The following is an 18,130-nucleotide window of genomic DNA, read 5'->3' as shown; positions in this document are numbered from 1 at the left end:
ATTTAAGTGGAAATAAAGAAGGTGGAGGTATAGGATCAAGACATGAGAACTCACATTAAGGCCTGGAAGATAAAGAAGAGTTGACAAAGAAGACTAAGTATGAGAGGCCAGAGTCATAAAAAGAAAATCAGACCTTAATACCTGAGAAGCTGAGGGAAAAGAATGCTTTAAAATGAAGAGGGGGGGTGCCTGGGTGGCTCAGTGGGTTAAAGCCTCTGCCTTCGGCTTGGGTCATGATCCCAGGGTCCTGGGATCGAGCCCCACATGGGGCTCTCTGCTCAGCGAGGGGCCTGCTTCCTCCTCTCTCTCTGCCTGTCTCTATGCCTGCTTATGATCTCTGTCTAGCAAATAAATAAATTAAATCTTTTTAAAAAAATAAATGAATAAAATGAAGCGAGGGGCACCTGAGTGGCTCAGCCAGTTAAGGGGCCAACTCTTTTTTTTTTTTTTTTTTTTAAAGATTTTATTTATTTACTTGACAGAGAGAGATTACAAGTAGGCAGAGAGGCAGGCAGAGAGAGAGAGAGGAGGAAGCAGGCTCCCTGCAGAGCAGAGAGCCCGATGCGGGACCCGATCCCAGGACCCTGAGATCATGACCTGAGCCGAAGGCAGCGGCTTAACCCACTGAGCCACCCAGGCGCCCCAGGGGCCAACTCTTGGTTTTGGCTCAGGTTATGATCTCAGGGTCATGGGATCAAGCCCCATGTAGGGCTCCCTGCTCATCAGAGAGTCTGCTCTCCCTCTCTTGCTCCCTCTCCCTTTGCCCCTCCCCCTGCTTACATGCTTGCTCTAAAATAAATAAATAAATCTTTAAAAAAATAGAATAAAATAAAGAGAAAGATGGAGGGTGAAAAGCATCCATTTGATTTGACAACACATATGTCATTTTTTTTTTAAGATTTTATTTATTTATTTGACAGAGAGAGAGATCACAAGCAGGTGGAGAGTCAGGCAGAGAGAGAGAGAGAGAAGCAGGCTCCCGCCAAGCAAAGAGCCCGATGCGGGGCTCGATCCCAGGACACTGAGATCATGACCTGAGCCGAAGGCAGCGGCTTAATCCACTGAGCCACCCAGGCGCCCCAACACATATGTCATTTGTGACATTAACAAAACCAACTTCAAAGATGTGATGGGGAGGTATGGTGATTAAGACAGCAACTCTAGTCGATGCTTTCACAAATATGAAGGGAAAAGGAGAGATCAGAAGAGATGAAACTGAAAGCTCAAATGCTAGAGGAATGATTTGATGGAGAGAAAAAGGTTGAAGTCACAGAACAGAGAAGTGATAATGTAAATTTTCTGAATAAGCAGGAGGGAACAGAATAAAGGCACAGATGGAAGAATGCTACAACTTTTTCTGATAATATTCAACATAAAAGTGTACTTGGAAAAAGAAAGTATTTAGAAAAGCCATACAAAAATTGTATGTGCTAGGGGTACCTAGGTGGCTTAGTCGGTTAAGCATCTGCCTTCAGCTCAGATCATGATCCCATGGTTCTGGGATCGAGCCCCACATTGTGCTCCCTCCTTAGCAGGGAATCCACTTCTCACTCTCCTTCTGCCCTGCCCCCAACTTGTGTGCATGCACACGCTCTCTCTCTCTAATAAATAAAATCTTTTTAAAAAATTGTATGTGCTAAATTCCTTAGTCAAAAAAAAAAGTATTTTAGACTGTGTAATGTAAAATAGCTCTCGTGTAAGAATAACTACAGATGTTGATAATTATTCATTCGATAAATTTTTTTTACCAGAAGCTGGACAGTGTTCTAAGTTTCTGTAGAATATGATGATAAGGAATAAGACATTATTTTTGTCTTTAAGGAACCCACACTTAGTATGTAGATAAATTGAGAAACAATCGCAATTCCGCATACTTAAGTATCATGATCCTTTGTAGGAAGGTGGCGGCACACAGAAGAGGCACAAGAGCATAGGCTTTGAAGTCCAACAGACTGGCCTGAATCTGTACTCTGACATTTATTAGCTACATAACTTTGCACAAGTTATGTAGTCTCTCACTTATCCTCAGTTCCCTGTCAGAAAAGAAGATGTAAAAGTTACTTACTCACAAGGTTATGAGGAGAAGTAAGTTGATGGCTGTACAACACCTTGAGCAGGTATTTTACAGATACACTGTGACTACTCTGTACAAGTAACCTATTTGCACTAAAAAAGAGAATTTTAAGAAGCTGTATAAAGTATACTTGAGTGGGTCTTAGAAGATATATAGGAGAATGGAACTCTGGGAAGAAGAAATGGTGTGCACGGAATAATGACAGTGCGAAACTGCAGTAAATTATAAGACTTTTCTTTTTAATCTCTCTCCCCACCCTATTCTGAGAATTTAAGTTACTAACTACAAGTACTTCTATATAGCTGAAATATAAAATGAAAGACATCGATGGTGAAGTTGGAGAGGTTAAAAAGGGACAAACAGAAGAATTAGGGTAAACAGGAGAAATCTGTAACCAACTGGATAAGGAATGAGCAAAAGGGGAGAATCTACTGTGATTCTCAGGTTTCTAGCTTGAATCACTAAATTGAGGAGTTAGCCATGAAATTAGTTAGGATAAGGAGCAAAAAGGAAGAACAGGTTTGGCAGGAAAAGTGATGAAATTATTTTTGCACATGATGAATTTAAGACACTCTTCAGTAACTTGGGTGATAATGTCTAGTAGCCATTACCAAACAGACCAAGAGTCTGTCTGGGTTGGAGACAGATTTAGGCATTGTTTGGAGATTAGTATATCACCCAGGGAAAATCTAAGAGTAGGAAGGGAAAACAAATAAACAAGCATATATTCTCAGATACTAATATTAAGGGGCAAATAAAGGAAAACTAATGAGACGTTCAAGGGCTAAAGGATAACAAAGAGCTCTTCAGGAATAGAGACTTTGTCTAATTTTATGTATTCTTAGGCTCTATGGGCTCTATACCTAGTACTATACTTAGTACAGGAGGTAGTCAAAATAAAAATCTAGAAAAGTTGGGCAGGATGAAGACTACAAGAAATCTAAGTGGATTTAGCAATTAGGAAGTTATTACCTTAACAAGAGCACTTGAGTGGAATGAAGGAGGCAGAAGTGAGACTGCAATAGATTGAAGAGAAAAAAAATTAAATAAGAGTCTATTATTTCTTTTTTTTTTTTAAAGTTTTTTTTATTTATTTGACAGACAGAGATTACAAGTAGACAGAGAGGCAGACAGAGAGAGGAAGGGAAGCAGGCTCCCTGCTGAGCAGAGAGCCCGACGTGGGGCTCGATCCCAGGACACTGGGATCATGACCCGAGCCGAAGGCAGAGGCTTTGAGCCACCCAAGAGTCTATTATTTCTGAAAGCTTGGCTGTAAATGAGAGAAACGGGGCACATCAGTTAGAAGAAAATCTAAAAGGTTATACATATAATAAATTGAGGAGGAATAGATTCTTCCTGATAAAATAAGAGAAAATATAAATGAGTGTTTATTAGTAAAACATTTTAAAATACAACAGTTTTGAACAGAATCCCTAGTTGTTGCTAGTCATACATAACTATTTATATAGTATTAAATAAAACATAATTCACTGATAAAGAACTAAAAGGAAGGCAAAATATCAAAATGTTGATCTCTTGGTCTTTAAGTGGAATTAGTATGGATGATTTTCAAGTTCTCACTCAATAGTTTCCAAATTTTAATAATGAGCTTGATTCCTTGTATAGTGGTCATGGTAGGAAGTGGAAGATAGTAAACTGTACTGTCTTAATGATATTTCAAAGGCAGAAAAGTTTAAGAGATTCTAACTCAAAGAAGATAGACCATAGAAGAGATGAAATATAAGCAGACTGGAAGCAGGAAAGAAATGGAAAGAAAAAATAAAGCCAACACAGAAATGAAATCCTCATCACACATAGCATAAAGGAGTACAAACACTGCTGAAAACATAGTAATGGACATGGACAACAGGACTGAGAAAAGCAAGCAAGATACAAATGAACTCTGAAAACCGTAAAATGTTGAAAGAATTAAAGAAGATCATCTCCAAAGGCAAGGGAAACAGGCAAAAATGAACTATGAACTATTGGAATTTCATCAAGATAAAAAGCTTTTATGCAGCAAAAGCAGTCAACAAAACCGACAGAATGGGAGAAGATATCTGCAAATGATATATATCAGATAAAGGGCTAGTATCCAAAATCTAGAAAGAACTTATGAAACTCAATATCCAAAGAACAAATAATCCAATCAAGAAATGCACAAGACATGAACAGAAACATTTTTGCAAAGATGTCCAACTGGCATACTTTTGAAGATGAAAAAGAGCTCAACATAACTTGGCATCAGAGAAATACAAATCAAAACTACAATGAGATACTACCTCACACCAGTCAGAATGGCTAAATTTTTTTTTTAGATTTTTATTTATTTTTTTTATTTGACAGAGAGAGAGAGAGCTCACAAGTAGGCAGAGAGGTAGGCAGGGGGTGGGGGAAGTAGGCTCCCTGCTGAGGGAGCTCAATCCCAGAATCCTGAGCTCATGACCTGAGCCAAAGGCAGAGGCTTAACCCACCAAGCCACCCAGGCACCCGAGAATGGCTAAAATTTAGCGAGTCAGGAAATGACAGATGTTGGTGGCAAGGATGCAGAGAAAGGGGAAACCTCTTACACTGTTGGTGGGAATGCAAGCTGGTGCAGCCACTCTGTCAAACAGTAAGGAGGTTCCTCAGAAAGTTGAAAATAGAGCTACCCTACAACCCAACAGTTGCACTACTGGGTATTTACCCCAAAGACATAAATGTAGTGATCCAAAGGGGCACCTGCAATCCAGTGTTAATAGCAGCAATGTCCACAATGCCGAACTATGGAAAGAGAGCAGAGATCCGTCGACAGATGAATGGATAAAGAAGAGGCGGTGAATATATAATGGAACATTACGCAGCCATCAAAAAAATAAAATCTTGCCATTTGTAATGATGTGGATGGAACTAAAGGGTATTATGCTAAGTGAAATGAGTCAATCAGAGGAAGAGAATTATCATATGATCTAACTAATATGTGGAATTTAAGAAAGAAGGCAGAGGCTCATAGGGGAAGAAAGGGAAAAAAAGGAAACAAGATGAAACCAGAGAGGGAAACAAACCATTAATCTTAGATTAAACTGAGGGTTGATGGAGGGGAGAAGGGTGAGGGGTTGGGATAACTGGGTGATGGACATGGGGGGGGTATGTGTTGTGATGAGCACTGAGTGTTATATAAGACTGATGAATCACAGACCTGTACCCCTAAAGCAAATACTCTATTATATGTTAATTAATTGGATTTAAATTATAAAACTTAAAAAAATTAATATGAAGAATTAAGGAAGATCTAAATAAATGAAAACATTCCATGTTCAGGGATTGGAAGACTTAACATTATTAAGATGGTAATACTCCCCAAACTGATGTACCGATTCAACGCAAATCCTTATGAGAATCTCTGAGTTCATACAAATTGACAGGTTGATTCTCAAATTTATATGGAATTGCAAGGGACCTAGAATAGCCAAAACAATCTTGGAAAAGAATAAAGTAGGAGGACTCACACTTTCTGATTTCAAAACTTGCTGCAAAGTAACAGTATGAGAGGCAGTGTGGTACTGGCAAATGAATAGACACATAGATGAACAGAACAGAATCGAGAATCCAGAAGTAAACCTGAATATTTATGGTCAACTGATTTTTGGCAAGAATGTCAAGACTATTCCATGGAGAAAGAACGGTCTTTCCAACAAATGGAGCTGGAAAAATAGGACAGTCACTTGAGATAACCCTTACCTCACACCAAACATTAAAACTTACTCAAAAAGAATCAAAGGCATAAATGTAAAAAAACACAGAGACCCTGAATTTGGAAAGACTTTTAGATATAATAAACTGGACTTTACCAAAATTTAAAACTTTTATGCTTCAAACAAAACAATTAAGAAAGTAAAAGACAACACAGAACATGAAAAATACTTACAAATCATGTATCTTGCAAGGAACTTGTACCTAGGATATGTAATGAGCTCTTAAATTCAATAGTAAAAGACAACTCAATTAAAAATGGGGCATGGGGGGCACCTGGGTGGCTCAGTGGGTTAGGCTTCTGCCTTCAGCTCAGGTCATGATCTCAGGGATCAAGCCCCGCATCGGGCCTCTCTGCTTGGCGGGGAACCTGCTTCTCTCTCTCTCTGCCTGCCTCTCTGCTTACTTGTGATCTCTCTCTCTCTCTCTCTCAAATAAATAAATAAAGTCTTAAAAAAAAAAAAAATGGGGCAGGGGCCCCTGGCTAGCTCAATCGGTAGAGCATGTAATTTTTGGTCTTGCAGTCATGAGTTTGAGTCCCACACTGGGTGGAGAGTATACTTTTGAAGATTTTATTTATTTATTTGACAGACAGAGATCACAAGTAGGCAGAGAGGCAGGCGCGGGGGTGGGGGGAAGCAGGCTCCCCACTGAACAAAGAGCCCGACATGGGGCTCGATCCCAGGACCCTGGGATCAGGGCCTGAGCCGAAGGCAGAGGCTTTCACCCACTGAGCCACCCAGGCGCCCTGAGAGTTTACTTTTTAAAATATTAATTAATTAACTAATTAATTAATTAAATGGAGCAAAGTAGCTAAAAGACATTTCTCCAAAGAAGACATACAATTAGTCAACAAGCACATGAAAAGAAGCTCAATGTCAATTATACCTCAAAAAAGTTGGAAGAGAAACAAAGAAAGCAAGGAAAAAATAAAGAAAAAATGCTTGACATCTTAAGTCATCAGGGAAATGCAAATCAAGAACCACAATGAGATGCCACTTCATACACACTAGGATGGCTGGCATTAAAAAGTCAGATTGATAATAACAAGTGTTGGAGAGAGCATGATTAAATTGGAACCCTTACACAGTTATGGTAGGAATGTAAAATTCCAGCCAATTTAGAAAAATTTGACAGTTCCTAAAATGAATATACATAGAGCACAGAGTTACCATATAACCTAACAATTTCACTCCTAGGTATATACCCCAAAGAAATGAAAACCTATGTTCACATAGAAACCTTTATTCAATTTATAGCAGCATTATTCTTAACAGCCAAAAAGTAACAACAGTCTAAATGTTCAATGGATAAATGGATAAACAAAATGTTGTTTATCTGTACCATCAGAATATTATTAAGCCACAAGAGGAATGAAGTATTGATATCTGCCACTTTAACATGTGTCAACTTTGAAAACATTACGCAAAGTAAAAAAAAGGCAGTCACAAAAGACCATATACCACACAATCCCATTCATATAAGAAAGTCCGTAACAGGGAAATCCACAGAGACAAAAGGTAAATTACTGGTTACTTAGAGGTGAAATGGGTCTGGGATGGGGAACCGAAAAGGAGGATAAGGGAATAGTAGCTAAAAGATATGGGATTTCTTCCTGAGGTGACGAAAATGTTCTAAAACTGACTGTGGTAATAACTGGACATATCTGATTATACTACAAACCACTGGTTGTTAAATAGTGAATTTAAATGGTGAACTGCATGGCATTTGAATTATATCTCAAGCTATTCAAAACATAAATGGAAATATTAAGAAAAAGTTTAAAAGATTAACTACTCTTATACTAAAGTAAATAAATTAAAAATGGAATTGCAAGGTATTAAGAAAAAAAATGCAACCAGAAGCCTATAACCTACAGAGCACAACTAAAGCAGTATTCAGAAGAAATCTTTTTTTATATATTTTTTAAAGATTTTTATTTATTTGAGAGAGAATGAGAGAGTGAGAGAGCATGAGCAGGGGACTCTGGGATCACAACCCAAGCAGAAGGCAGATGCTTAACTAACTGAGCCAACCAAATGCCCCTAGAAGAAATCTTATAATTTAAACACTTAGAAAGAATAAAAAGAACATTAAGCATCCAACATGAGAAGAAAGAAAAACAGTCACAAAATAAATCAAAGAAAAGCTAAACAAATCATTAAAACAATGAAAGAAAAAATAATAAATAAGAAAGCAGAGAAAACAGTAAAACTAATTTTTTAAAAATCCAAGAGCTGGTTCAAAAATCCAAAGACCAAGGAAAATAACCCAGGAAGTTTTTGTTTTGTTTTGTTTTTAAGATCTTATTTATTTATTCGACAGAGAGAGACACAGCAAGAAAGGGAACACAAGCAGGGGGAGGGGGAACACAAGCAGGAGGAGGGAGAAGCAGGCTTCCTGCCAAGCAGGGAGCCTGATGTGGGGCTCCATCCAAGGACCCTGGGATCATAACCTGAGTCAAAGGCAGACACTTAATGACTGAGCTACCCAGGTCCCCCAAGGAATGTTTTTAACCATTAAAGAATATCTTGCTCAACTGCACACAAAATAATTTTGAAAATTTGGATGAAATGGATTATTTTCTAAGATGATGTAAGTTATCAAAGCTTCCCCCAAAATATACATTGTAAGCAAATTATCATAAAAGTAGACATAATGGTCAAAGAGATCCTCTTCCCCCAAACACTCAAGGTCAAAAGATTTCACAGGCAATTTAATCAAACCTTCAACGTCAATGCCATTTAGCCAGAGAAAGAAAGAAAACAAACAAAAACAAAGAGAATTTTGAAATAATTTTTATGAAAGTGGCATAGCCGAAGAAAGATAAAACACAAAAAACTACAAAGTAATTTAGCTTATGAGGAGTGATACAAAGTTTCTAAATAAAGTTTAGCAAATAGAATCCAGCAGCACATTTAAAATAATAATAATACACGGTGACCAAGCGAGCTGATTCAGGAATGCAAGGATGGTATAGTAAATCTATTGTATAGTTCATCACAATAGTAGATCAAAAGATTAAAATTACATAATTTTCAAAGAAGCTGACACAGCTTTTGACAAACTTTACTTCCATATTTTTTTTTTAAGATTTCTTTATTTCAAAGATAGTATAAGCAGGATGGAGAAAGGGAGATAATCTTAGGCAGACTCCCTGCTAAGAGTGGAGCGGTATATAAGGCTCAATCTCATGACCCTGAGATTAGGACCTCAGGTGAAACCAAGAGTCAGACACTCAACTGACTGTGCCACTCAGGCATCCAAAAATTTACTTCCATATTAAGAAATCTTAATAAAATGGCAACCATGGAATATATAACATGATAAAACAGGTACACTTCAATCTAAAGTCAGATCTAACCTTAACAGGAAAGCAAAAAAAAAATCCCACTGAAGTCAGGAATAAGAGAAAGATCCTCTACTGTCTTACTGTTTAATGAAAGTACTAACCAAATTAATTTGACAAAAGAAAGAAGTATAAAAATTGGAAAGGAGTAGATAAAATTATCTTTATTTGGTAATAATGTGATCATTTAACTGCAAAGCCCTAGAAAAACAACTGGAAAACTATTATAGATAGTATTAGAATTCTAAAGGTGGCTAGGCACAACAAGATAAAAGATTATAAAAGTAGAAACTCCATTTACAATAGCAAGAAAAAAGATAAAAAGCCAAGGGTTAAATGTAACAAGAAATGTGGAAGGTCTTTATGAAAAAACTTTAAGATGTTCTTGAGAGATGCAAAAGAAGACTTAAACAACAAGAAATGAATATATCCCCTGTTCTTGAGCAGAAGTTTGAACCTCAAAAAGACATCAAATATCTCTAAATCAATCTGTAAATATAACACTCTACCAATAAGAACAACAACAGAATGGGGGAGAAGAGCTAAACAAGCAAAAGTATCCAGGAAAACTCTGGAACTAGAGTAGAGAAGACTATACTCAAAGAATGAGGTCATTAAGGTACAAACAGGTGAACTAATCAATGGAACAGAATAAAAGTGCCAGTAAGAACCCCAAATCATATGTAGGAACTAAGTGTACCTACAGACAGTATTTCAATACTGTGATAACTCCATAGCCACTTGGAAAAATAAAAGATTCGTACCTTAATACTTTACATAATTTATATTTTGTATAGATAAGTACATTTAACTTAAAATCATAAAAGTACCAAGAAAAAACATAAGACTTTTCATTTTAATCAGAAATAATAGCTAAAACAGTGGAAGCCTTTCTTATGACACAAAAAGTTAAAATACAACGAAGGATTGATAATTATAACTATGAACAATTTTTAAATTTCTGCTGAAAAAATATATCAGAAACAAAGTAAAAGCTAAATGACAAAGTGTAAAAAATATCTGCAACACATATCAAAGACAACTAATTTCCTTAAAATACAGAGTTTCTATAAAAAATATTCAACATCCCAACAGAAAAATGAACAACAAAAAAAACAGGTGAATAAAAAATATAAGCAAATGTTACAAATAAAGTTCACAAATACCGTTCTTATATCTATTGAAAAGATGAAGAAAAATACACCTACTAGTTGGCAATTTTAAAAAAGTTTGATAACCCACTCTATTACCAAGGGTGTGGAGGGTCAGCACCCAACACCAACAGTGAAACACAAACTGCTACAACCTCTATGGAAGGCAATTTGACAGTATCTATCAAAATTTCAATAGTACATAGCTTTTGACCCAGTAATTGCACTTCTAGGAATTTATTCTAGATAGACTTACTCATGCATAAAAACATACAGAAGGATATTCATTGTATCATCATTTACATTAGCAAGACTGAAACCATTTTAAATGCCCCTCCAAACAAAGAAATGCTATTTCTACACACATACACATACATACACACACACACACACACGAAATTTCTCATTGGTTGCTTATACGGAAAAGCCAATTATCTGGGGTCAAATGTAGAAGGAAAACTTGCCTTGTATCACACATTCTTTAGCACCATTTGGATTTCATGTCATGAACATATATCACATTTCACATTTTTAAATTAGGATTTCAATGCTATTTTTGCCCAGCTTTACCAGTTGTTACATTTTTCCTTTGTCAGTTTTTCAGTTTTCATTAGCAGCAATGTTAACTGTTATCCCAAGTAAAACACTGTATTTAACCAAATTCACACAGTGAAAGTACAATAGTAACTTTTGTTCTATTATCCCCAGGATCTTTTTGGCCCTGAGTTCTGCCTCTCCATACTTACTGTATAAAAATGTTCCCTGTTCTATACTGAGCATATACAGATTATGAGTTAGAAATCCAGGACCAACAAGCTATGAATTTCTTGGTCTAGGGGGCAAACACATAACCACTACTGCATTTTAGGAGACAGCAAAAAAGATAAGAAGCAAGGTTTCACAAGGTTTCACAACAAGGTTTCACAAAATATCATTTGTGCTCTCACCATGAATGCAGAGTCAAATCTATTTTTAATGTGTAAGAATTTGATTTTATCCATTTGTCCAGAGTCAATGGGGCTGTAGAGGATTGAACCCACTAATCAATCAAATTCACAAGAAACTAATTGCTTACATATAATGCCAATGCACTCATTTAGAATTTGAGACTATATGTGTATATGTATATGTACACACACACATATATGTATATGTACACACATATATGTATATGTACACACACATATATGTATATGTACACACATATAGTCTCAAATTCTAAATGAGTGCATTGTGTATGTGTATATGTACACATGTACATATACGCACATAATTAGTGTGTGTATCAAGAGTATCAAATCCTGCACATCAAGGAATCTTGCATAAATGGTTAAGTATCCCCAAAGAAAACCACATGGCCCTATGAGTGTGTATAGGGAGAAGAGAATAAATCAGGGAAGGTCCAAGAAGGCTTTCCTGAGAACACAGTGTGACTGAGCTAAGTTCCAATGGAAGAGAAGCTTAAAAAAACAAAAACAAAAACAAAAAACAAAAAAACAGAATGAGGAGTAAGAGAGTTCTTGTATGAGGGGATAGCATGTGAAATGGCCCTGTGGCAGAAGGAAGCATGATACATGTAATGAAACAGAAAACGATCAAAGAGCAAACCATGTGATATAGAATTAACTCGAGAATTAGACAGACAATACAGTACCTTTTAGGTGGTGTTTAAGATTTCTGCCTACCCTAAAAGCAACTAAGAGCTAGTAAAAGGTTGTAAGCAGAGTTTAGAACAGATCTGTGCTTGCAGAAGATGAACACGCTGTATGCACTGGAGGGCGAGAGTAGAAGCAGGAAGACTGCTTAGAAAGCTACTGCAGGGGAAAAATAAAGAAAAAAAAGAAAGCTACTGCAGGAGACCTAAGTGAGGGATGATGGCAGACTGGACTTGAGTTACGGTAGAACTAAAATAAACAGAACTGGGTGATTAATCACACCTGAAATGCAAGGGAGAAGAAAATTTAAGGAAGAGGCCCAAGGTTGCCTGACTGCATGGATAAAGATGCTATCACTGAAGGAGAGATAACACTCCAGGAAGATCGGGTTATTTTGTTTTGTTTCACCAGGAACTGGATAGTCGGTGTGCAAAAAGTAAGAAAGCATTCTGGACGCGTAGTATCTGGAAGTCTTGGTAGAGAAGGATGAAAAAAGGAAAACGGGATTAGAGTTCAATGGAGAGAGAAAGTTAGCTACAAAAACTTAAAAAAGAAAAAAAAAAATTTAACCTCAGGGTCAGCCATAAAATTGGCCTAGATATTTCTAACCCTAGCCATCACCTAAAATCTTTTTAAACACCTCAATATACAACCTTTCATTCCGGGGGACCAAGGGGGAGAGAGACTTAAAATGTCATGCTAGGGAAAATAATGAATTGGTGTAAAAGAATTCCAAATATATTGAGATATCAGATGTTCCTGATTCTGATAGTGAATAAATGGCAGAGGCCGCCTATTTGGTAAGGAAGACTGAAGCGCCAATCAAGGGGAAAAGAAAGTAAAAAGAAAAGGTTGATCACCCCATCACATGAATTTTCACACCTTAAACACGTTTATCTTTACCTCTGGACAAATGGCTGTTCTTGGCCTTGTGTGCTAAGGAAATGCAGAAATAGCTCCACACCTAAGCCCCATTATCAGAAATCATGGCTTCCACTGCCATCAGGTGGTGGCAGTGAGGAAGTGCAGCAACCAGGTTCTTGAAGCCTGGGAATGCCTATACCCAGCCCATGGTATAATCAATAGATCAAAGACCTAAATATAAGTAGTAGTACAGGGCAAACTGATAACAGTCTTTGGTAAGAGATTTATCTTCAAATCTGCCAATATACAAAAATGTAGGTTTTTACTATCCACTTGGGGTAAAAAAAAAGATTTCTCCTTTTTTCCCTCTTTTTAAAGATCACATATTTAGCAATTCCAGAATACCCAGTTTGATACTACCACGACTCAAACCCAACTCCTAGTATATTATATATTTGACTATTTAAAACTGCTTAATTGTTAATATTAATGGCACACAGAAATGGTTAATGTGCATTTCTAACACATATCAATAACTTCATCGCAAACAATTGACTGTCTCATTTAATGTGCAAAATTCCCTTTGTTATCTTCAAGTTAATCAAATAATTTTTAACTACTTGGAAGTACAGTCATGTTAGTAAAAGGAATTCAAAAACCATCATGTTCTCAAAACTCATTGGTTAAACAAATACATCCCTGATAAAATCAACTTCAACATTATTCACAAACAATATGGTGAATGATTAACACATCATTCCTGATAGTTCTCTTCAAGATAGAAATAAGCTTGCCCAACATAATATTTGATATTCTGGGCAGTATTTACTTCCCTATCTCCCCCCTACTACACTTAACTTACAAATGTTATCTTTTTTAAAATTGTCTGCACACACACACACATACATCGATTTGATTTGTCTTTGTTTTTTTAAGGCATCTGAACTCAAGGATAGGAAATTGTAGGCCAAAACGTAAAATAATCACATTGGGCGCATTTTTCCAATTCTCAATCAGCTGTTTTTATACAGTAAAGGCAGCATGATTTTGTCACTAAGTATATTCTTGATCTTCATTTTCTCCCCCCTTAAAATCCAGATTCTGCTCTGGATATTCCAAAATATTAATAATTTAACTAGTTTTTCCAAATTCTCTTGGCTCCGTTTCCCAGCCACATCCCAACCCCCCCCTCCCGTCCCCCCTACCCCACCCCGCGCCTTTTCTCCTCCTCCTTTCTTGTCTCAGAATGCCTAACTCTTACACACTCGAAGTGGTTTTTACAAAAGCACCCTTTGGAATGCTCTTCCCTCTTCTCTCCTCAATCTAGCACCCCTTTAAAAATAATTTATCACAGCTAGACGCCAATGTCTTTCTTTTACAAGATCAAACTGCGGAAGAGAACGAGCCTGGGAACAGAATAGGCGAAACATTTGGGAATGTCAATGAAACAGCGGCCTTTCCTTTGAAAAGAAATCACAACTCTCAGCACAGAGCTTTCAACAGAGCAAAAATACTTATTTTCGCTGTGTTCCTGCTCCCTCCCTGACCTCAAAGATACCCTTCCTTTTCTCTATGCCCCAATCCCTCTGCTATGCGTGGGCCTGCCTTTCCTCCTCCCAAGGAAAAGAAAGCCAGGGAGAAAAGAAAAGGTAGCAGTCGCCTTCCCACCGCGCCCGCAACCTGTCAGGACCCTGTCCCACGACTCACCTGGCAGGTGCGGCCGCCCGGAGAGTTGCACGAAGCGGTTGAGCTGGCCAGTCCCCCGACCCCCACTGCCCCCACTGCCCCCGCCGGCCCCGCTACCTCCGCCGCCGCCGCCACTGCCAGCGGCACCTCCTCCCCGCCGGCGGTTCCTGTCCCAGCCCTGGGCGGCCGACATGACCCGCTAACGATTGCCGCAGCCGGGTCCCAGCAGCCCCTGGCCCGGCGACACTAGCCGAGCCTCCTTCCTGGGCTCCTCGAGAGACCCGGGAGACAGGGGAAGGGGGAGCGCCCTGTTCTCACCAGTGACCAATGACTGGCTTACTTGGTGACAGACAGCCAATGGGCAGTCGTCTTCTTGGTAGGTGAAGGGAGGCGGGGAGAGACGTGGTAACCATAGCTATGGCTAAAAAAAAAAAAAAAAAAAAAAAGCGGGGGGTGAGAGAAAGGCAGAAGCAGCCACTCCACACACGCATCAACCGCGAGGAGCAGGCCCGAGTCGCGGCGACTCCTGCGGGATCAGGAGGGCCAATCGAAGGCCGAGTGAGAGAGGCCCCTCCTGCAGAAAGAGTCCCCGCGACAGCCGGTCCTCCAGGCACGGTTAGGGTTCAGGAACTCTTCCCATAAACACCGAAATCAGAAATAGGATATGCACATAATACACATATTTGGGGGCAATACAGTGTTCCGCCGGCTTTGCAGACTGAGATCCCTTTCCCTGACCGTTGACATACACAAAGGGCTCTGTTGGTGGAAAAAAAAAACAAAAAACAAAAAACAACAAGAGGCGGAGTCGAAGCTTAAATATAAGAGTGAGGTATTCCTGGATTTATCTTGTCTTTGAGTTGACTGGCCGAGCTCCTCCCTAATGAAATACAAGCCACCTCCGAAGCAAACAATTTTAAACCTGGTTAATAAACATGAAAAATGTTCAAGCTCACCAGTAGTCAGAGAAATACAAATGAAGACCCCAATGAGAAACCATTTCTGGCTTATTACGTTAGTAAAGATTTTCAAAATAACACCCAGCAGTGAGAAGACTGCCAAGAAAAAGGTACTTTCAAAAATGACTGGTGGCTATATGAAAATGTTTTGTTCAAATACTTTTTGCTTATAGAAAATTTGAACCACCTTTAACAGAAACAGGTATGAAAGTTCAAGGGGGAAATGCAGATATACAGATACACTATTCCAAAATTAAACAGAAAACTTGGCTTTGAAATTACTGGGCGCAGTGCTAAGCAGGAAAATACAGATAGTTTACAGATGTTTATCAATGATAAGGGAAAAGCGGTTGTATTCTTCAAGGAAACCAAAACTTTTCAAGGTTCTTAGATATGGTGGCCTTTCTTTCTTTCTTTCTTTAATGTAAACCTTTATATAGGAGGACCTTAAGTGATGCAAGGAAAAAAAAGAGAGAAAATCTGCTGTAGCTGAGGATGCATGTGCTTTTGGTCAGATTTCATGTCTCCACTAGCCCGGCCTCCTTATTTTCTTGCAGGCCCTCCCGGCAGGTATTTTACCCGGTAAGCACTATCACACACTGCTTATGAAAATGTTTGAGACCTGGGCGGGAGGGAAAGTTGGTGGCTCTAAAATATGAAAGTCAAAAAACAGTAAGTGCTAATCTTTCTAAAGAAACTGTACCACTGAGTAAACCAAATAATAGGTGAAGGAAATTTTATTTTTACAGGAGTATTCCAAGTAATAAATAAAGAATGATACAATATCATCATTTTGCAACCCCTAATAAATGTATCAACCCATTGAACATCCACTGCTAGCATCACAGAATGAAAGATGACAAATATGTGCCTCTAGAACATAACTGTGAAGTAGTCTTGCCAAAAAAAATTGAACCCGAATCTCATCGGATATCTGTTATCTAACTACCAATTTATAGGAAATACAGAGGACAGAGGAATATTTAAAAAATACTACAGTGATGCAAGCCGCAAAATCCAGACTATGGAATTTCTACAGGATAAACAAATTTCTTCAACAAATAATTGCAAAGGAAAAAGATATTTGGAAGGAAAAATCTATAGGGTAAAAAGAGATTTGTGATGGTGGTATAACTTCATGAATATACTAAAAATCATTGAATAGTAATGGTTGCACAACTTCGTTATTAAAAACCACTGCATTGTACACTCAAAAAGGGTGAATTTTATGGTGGATTTTATGTGGATTATATCTCAATTAAAAAATTTAAAATAGGGTGCCTGGGTGGCTCAGTGGGTTAAGCCGCTGCCTTCGGCTCAGGTCATGATCTCAGGGTCCTGAGATCAAGTCCCGCATTGGGCTCTCTGCTCAGCAGGGAGCCTGCTTCCTCCTCTCTCTCTCTCTGCCTGCCTCTCTGACTACTTGTGATCTCTCTCTGTCAAATAAGTAAAATAAAATCTTTAAAAAAAAATTTAAAATAATATGGGAAAGGAGAAATGAATGGGGAGCTAGATGGAACACATTTAACCATAAGCTGAAGCTGGGTGATGAGAACATAAGAACGGTTCATTACATTGTCTACCTTTGTACATTTTAAAAATTCTTCATAATAAAAAGGAAAAAGGGCACCTGGATGATGTAGTTGGTTGAGCGTTGGACTCTTGACTTGGGTTCGGGTCATGATCTCAGGGTCGAGCCCCGATTCAGGCTCTGTGCTCAGCATGGTGTGTGCTTCTCCCTCTCCTTCTGCTCCTCCCCCTGCTCATACTCTCTCTCTCTCCAGTACGTAAGCAAATAAAATCTTTTTTTAAAAAAGTCTACAAAATAAGATTAAATTAACCAATCAGCTGAAAACCATGTCATGTAGTTATATAGTATCTATAATACACATCTGATATGTATGTAATAAATCACTTTTAATTCTAGAAACAAAATGAGACTTTTGTTACTAACTAAATTTAAAATTATTAAATTATTTTAGAAACCTTTTGAACAGGTTACCACCAGAACTTTTTAATGTGGAATATAAGTACACTTTGATGGGTATTGACATTTGCTAAGGGGCCTTCATAATAGGGTGCAGTCACTTAGGTGACTCAGTTAGCTGAGCCTCTGGTTCTTGATTTCAGCTCAGGGTCATGAGTCCACATTGGACTCCACACTCAGCCGGGAGTCTGCTCAAGATTCTATCTCTCCAGGTCTCTCTGCCCCTCCCTCCCCCCTACCCCACTCCCTCTTTCTGTCAAATAAACAGATAAATCTTGGGGCGCCTGGGTGGCTCAGTGGGTTAAACCTCTGCCTACGGCTCAGGTCATGATCCCAGGATCCTGGGATTGAGCCCCATGTCGGGCTCTCTGCTCCGCAGGGAGCCTGCTTCCTCCACTCTCTCTCTCTGCCTGCCTCTCTGCCCACTTGTGGTTTCTCTCTCTCTGTCAAATAAATAAAATCTTTAAAAAAAAAAAAAACAAATAAATCTTTATTTTTTTTAAAGGTTTTTATTTATTTATTTGACAGAAAGAGCAAGCACACAAGCAGGGGGAGCTGTAGGCAGAGGGAGAGGGAGAGGCAGGCTCCTGCTGAGCAGGGAGCCCAAATGAGGGGTTTGATCCCAAGACCCCTGGTGACATTTAACTGACGGAACCACCCTGGTGCCCCTAAA

At 38.5% G+C, this 18,130-nt stretch overlaps 1 protein-coding gene across 1 annotated transcript in view; it reads right to left on the bottom strand.

Annotated features, from left to right (window-relative positions):
* KLHDC10 (kelch domain containing 10) overlaps window positions 1-14,805 on the bottom strand; it is a 58,572-nt gene extending 43,767 nt beyond the window's left edge. Inside the window, exon 1 of the mRNA XM_044246565.1 lies at window positions 14,533-14,805. Within this exon, the coding sequence (XP_044102500.1) occupies window positions 14,533-14,704 (172 nt within the window). The 5' untranslated portion in view covers window positions 14,705-14,805. The remainder of the gene's footprint in view (window positions 1-14,532) is intronic.
* Between the last annotated feature and the right edge of the window lie 3,325 nt (window positions 14,806-18,130).

Source organism: Neovison vison, chromosome 4 (assembly GCF_020171115.1).
Source record: "Neovison vison isolate M4711 chromosome 4, ASM_NN_V1, whole genome shotgun sequence".
In the NCBI taxonomy this organism is placed as follows: Eukaryota; Metazoa; Chordata; class Mammalia; order Carnivora; family Mustelidae; genus Neogale; species Neogale vison.
This window is presented reverse-complemented; position numbering and strand designations above follow the sequence as displayed.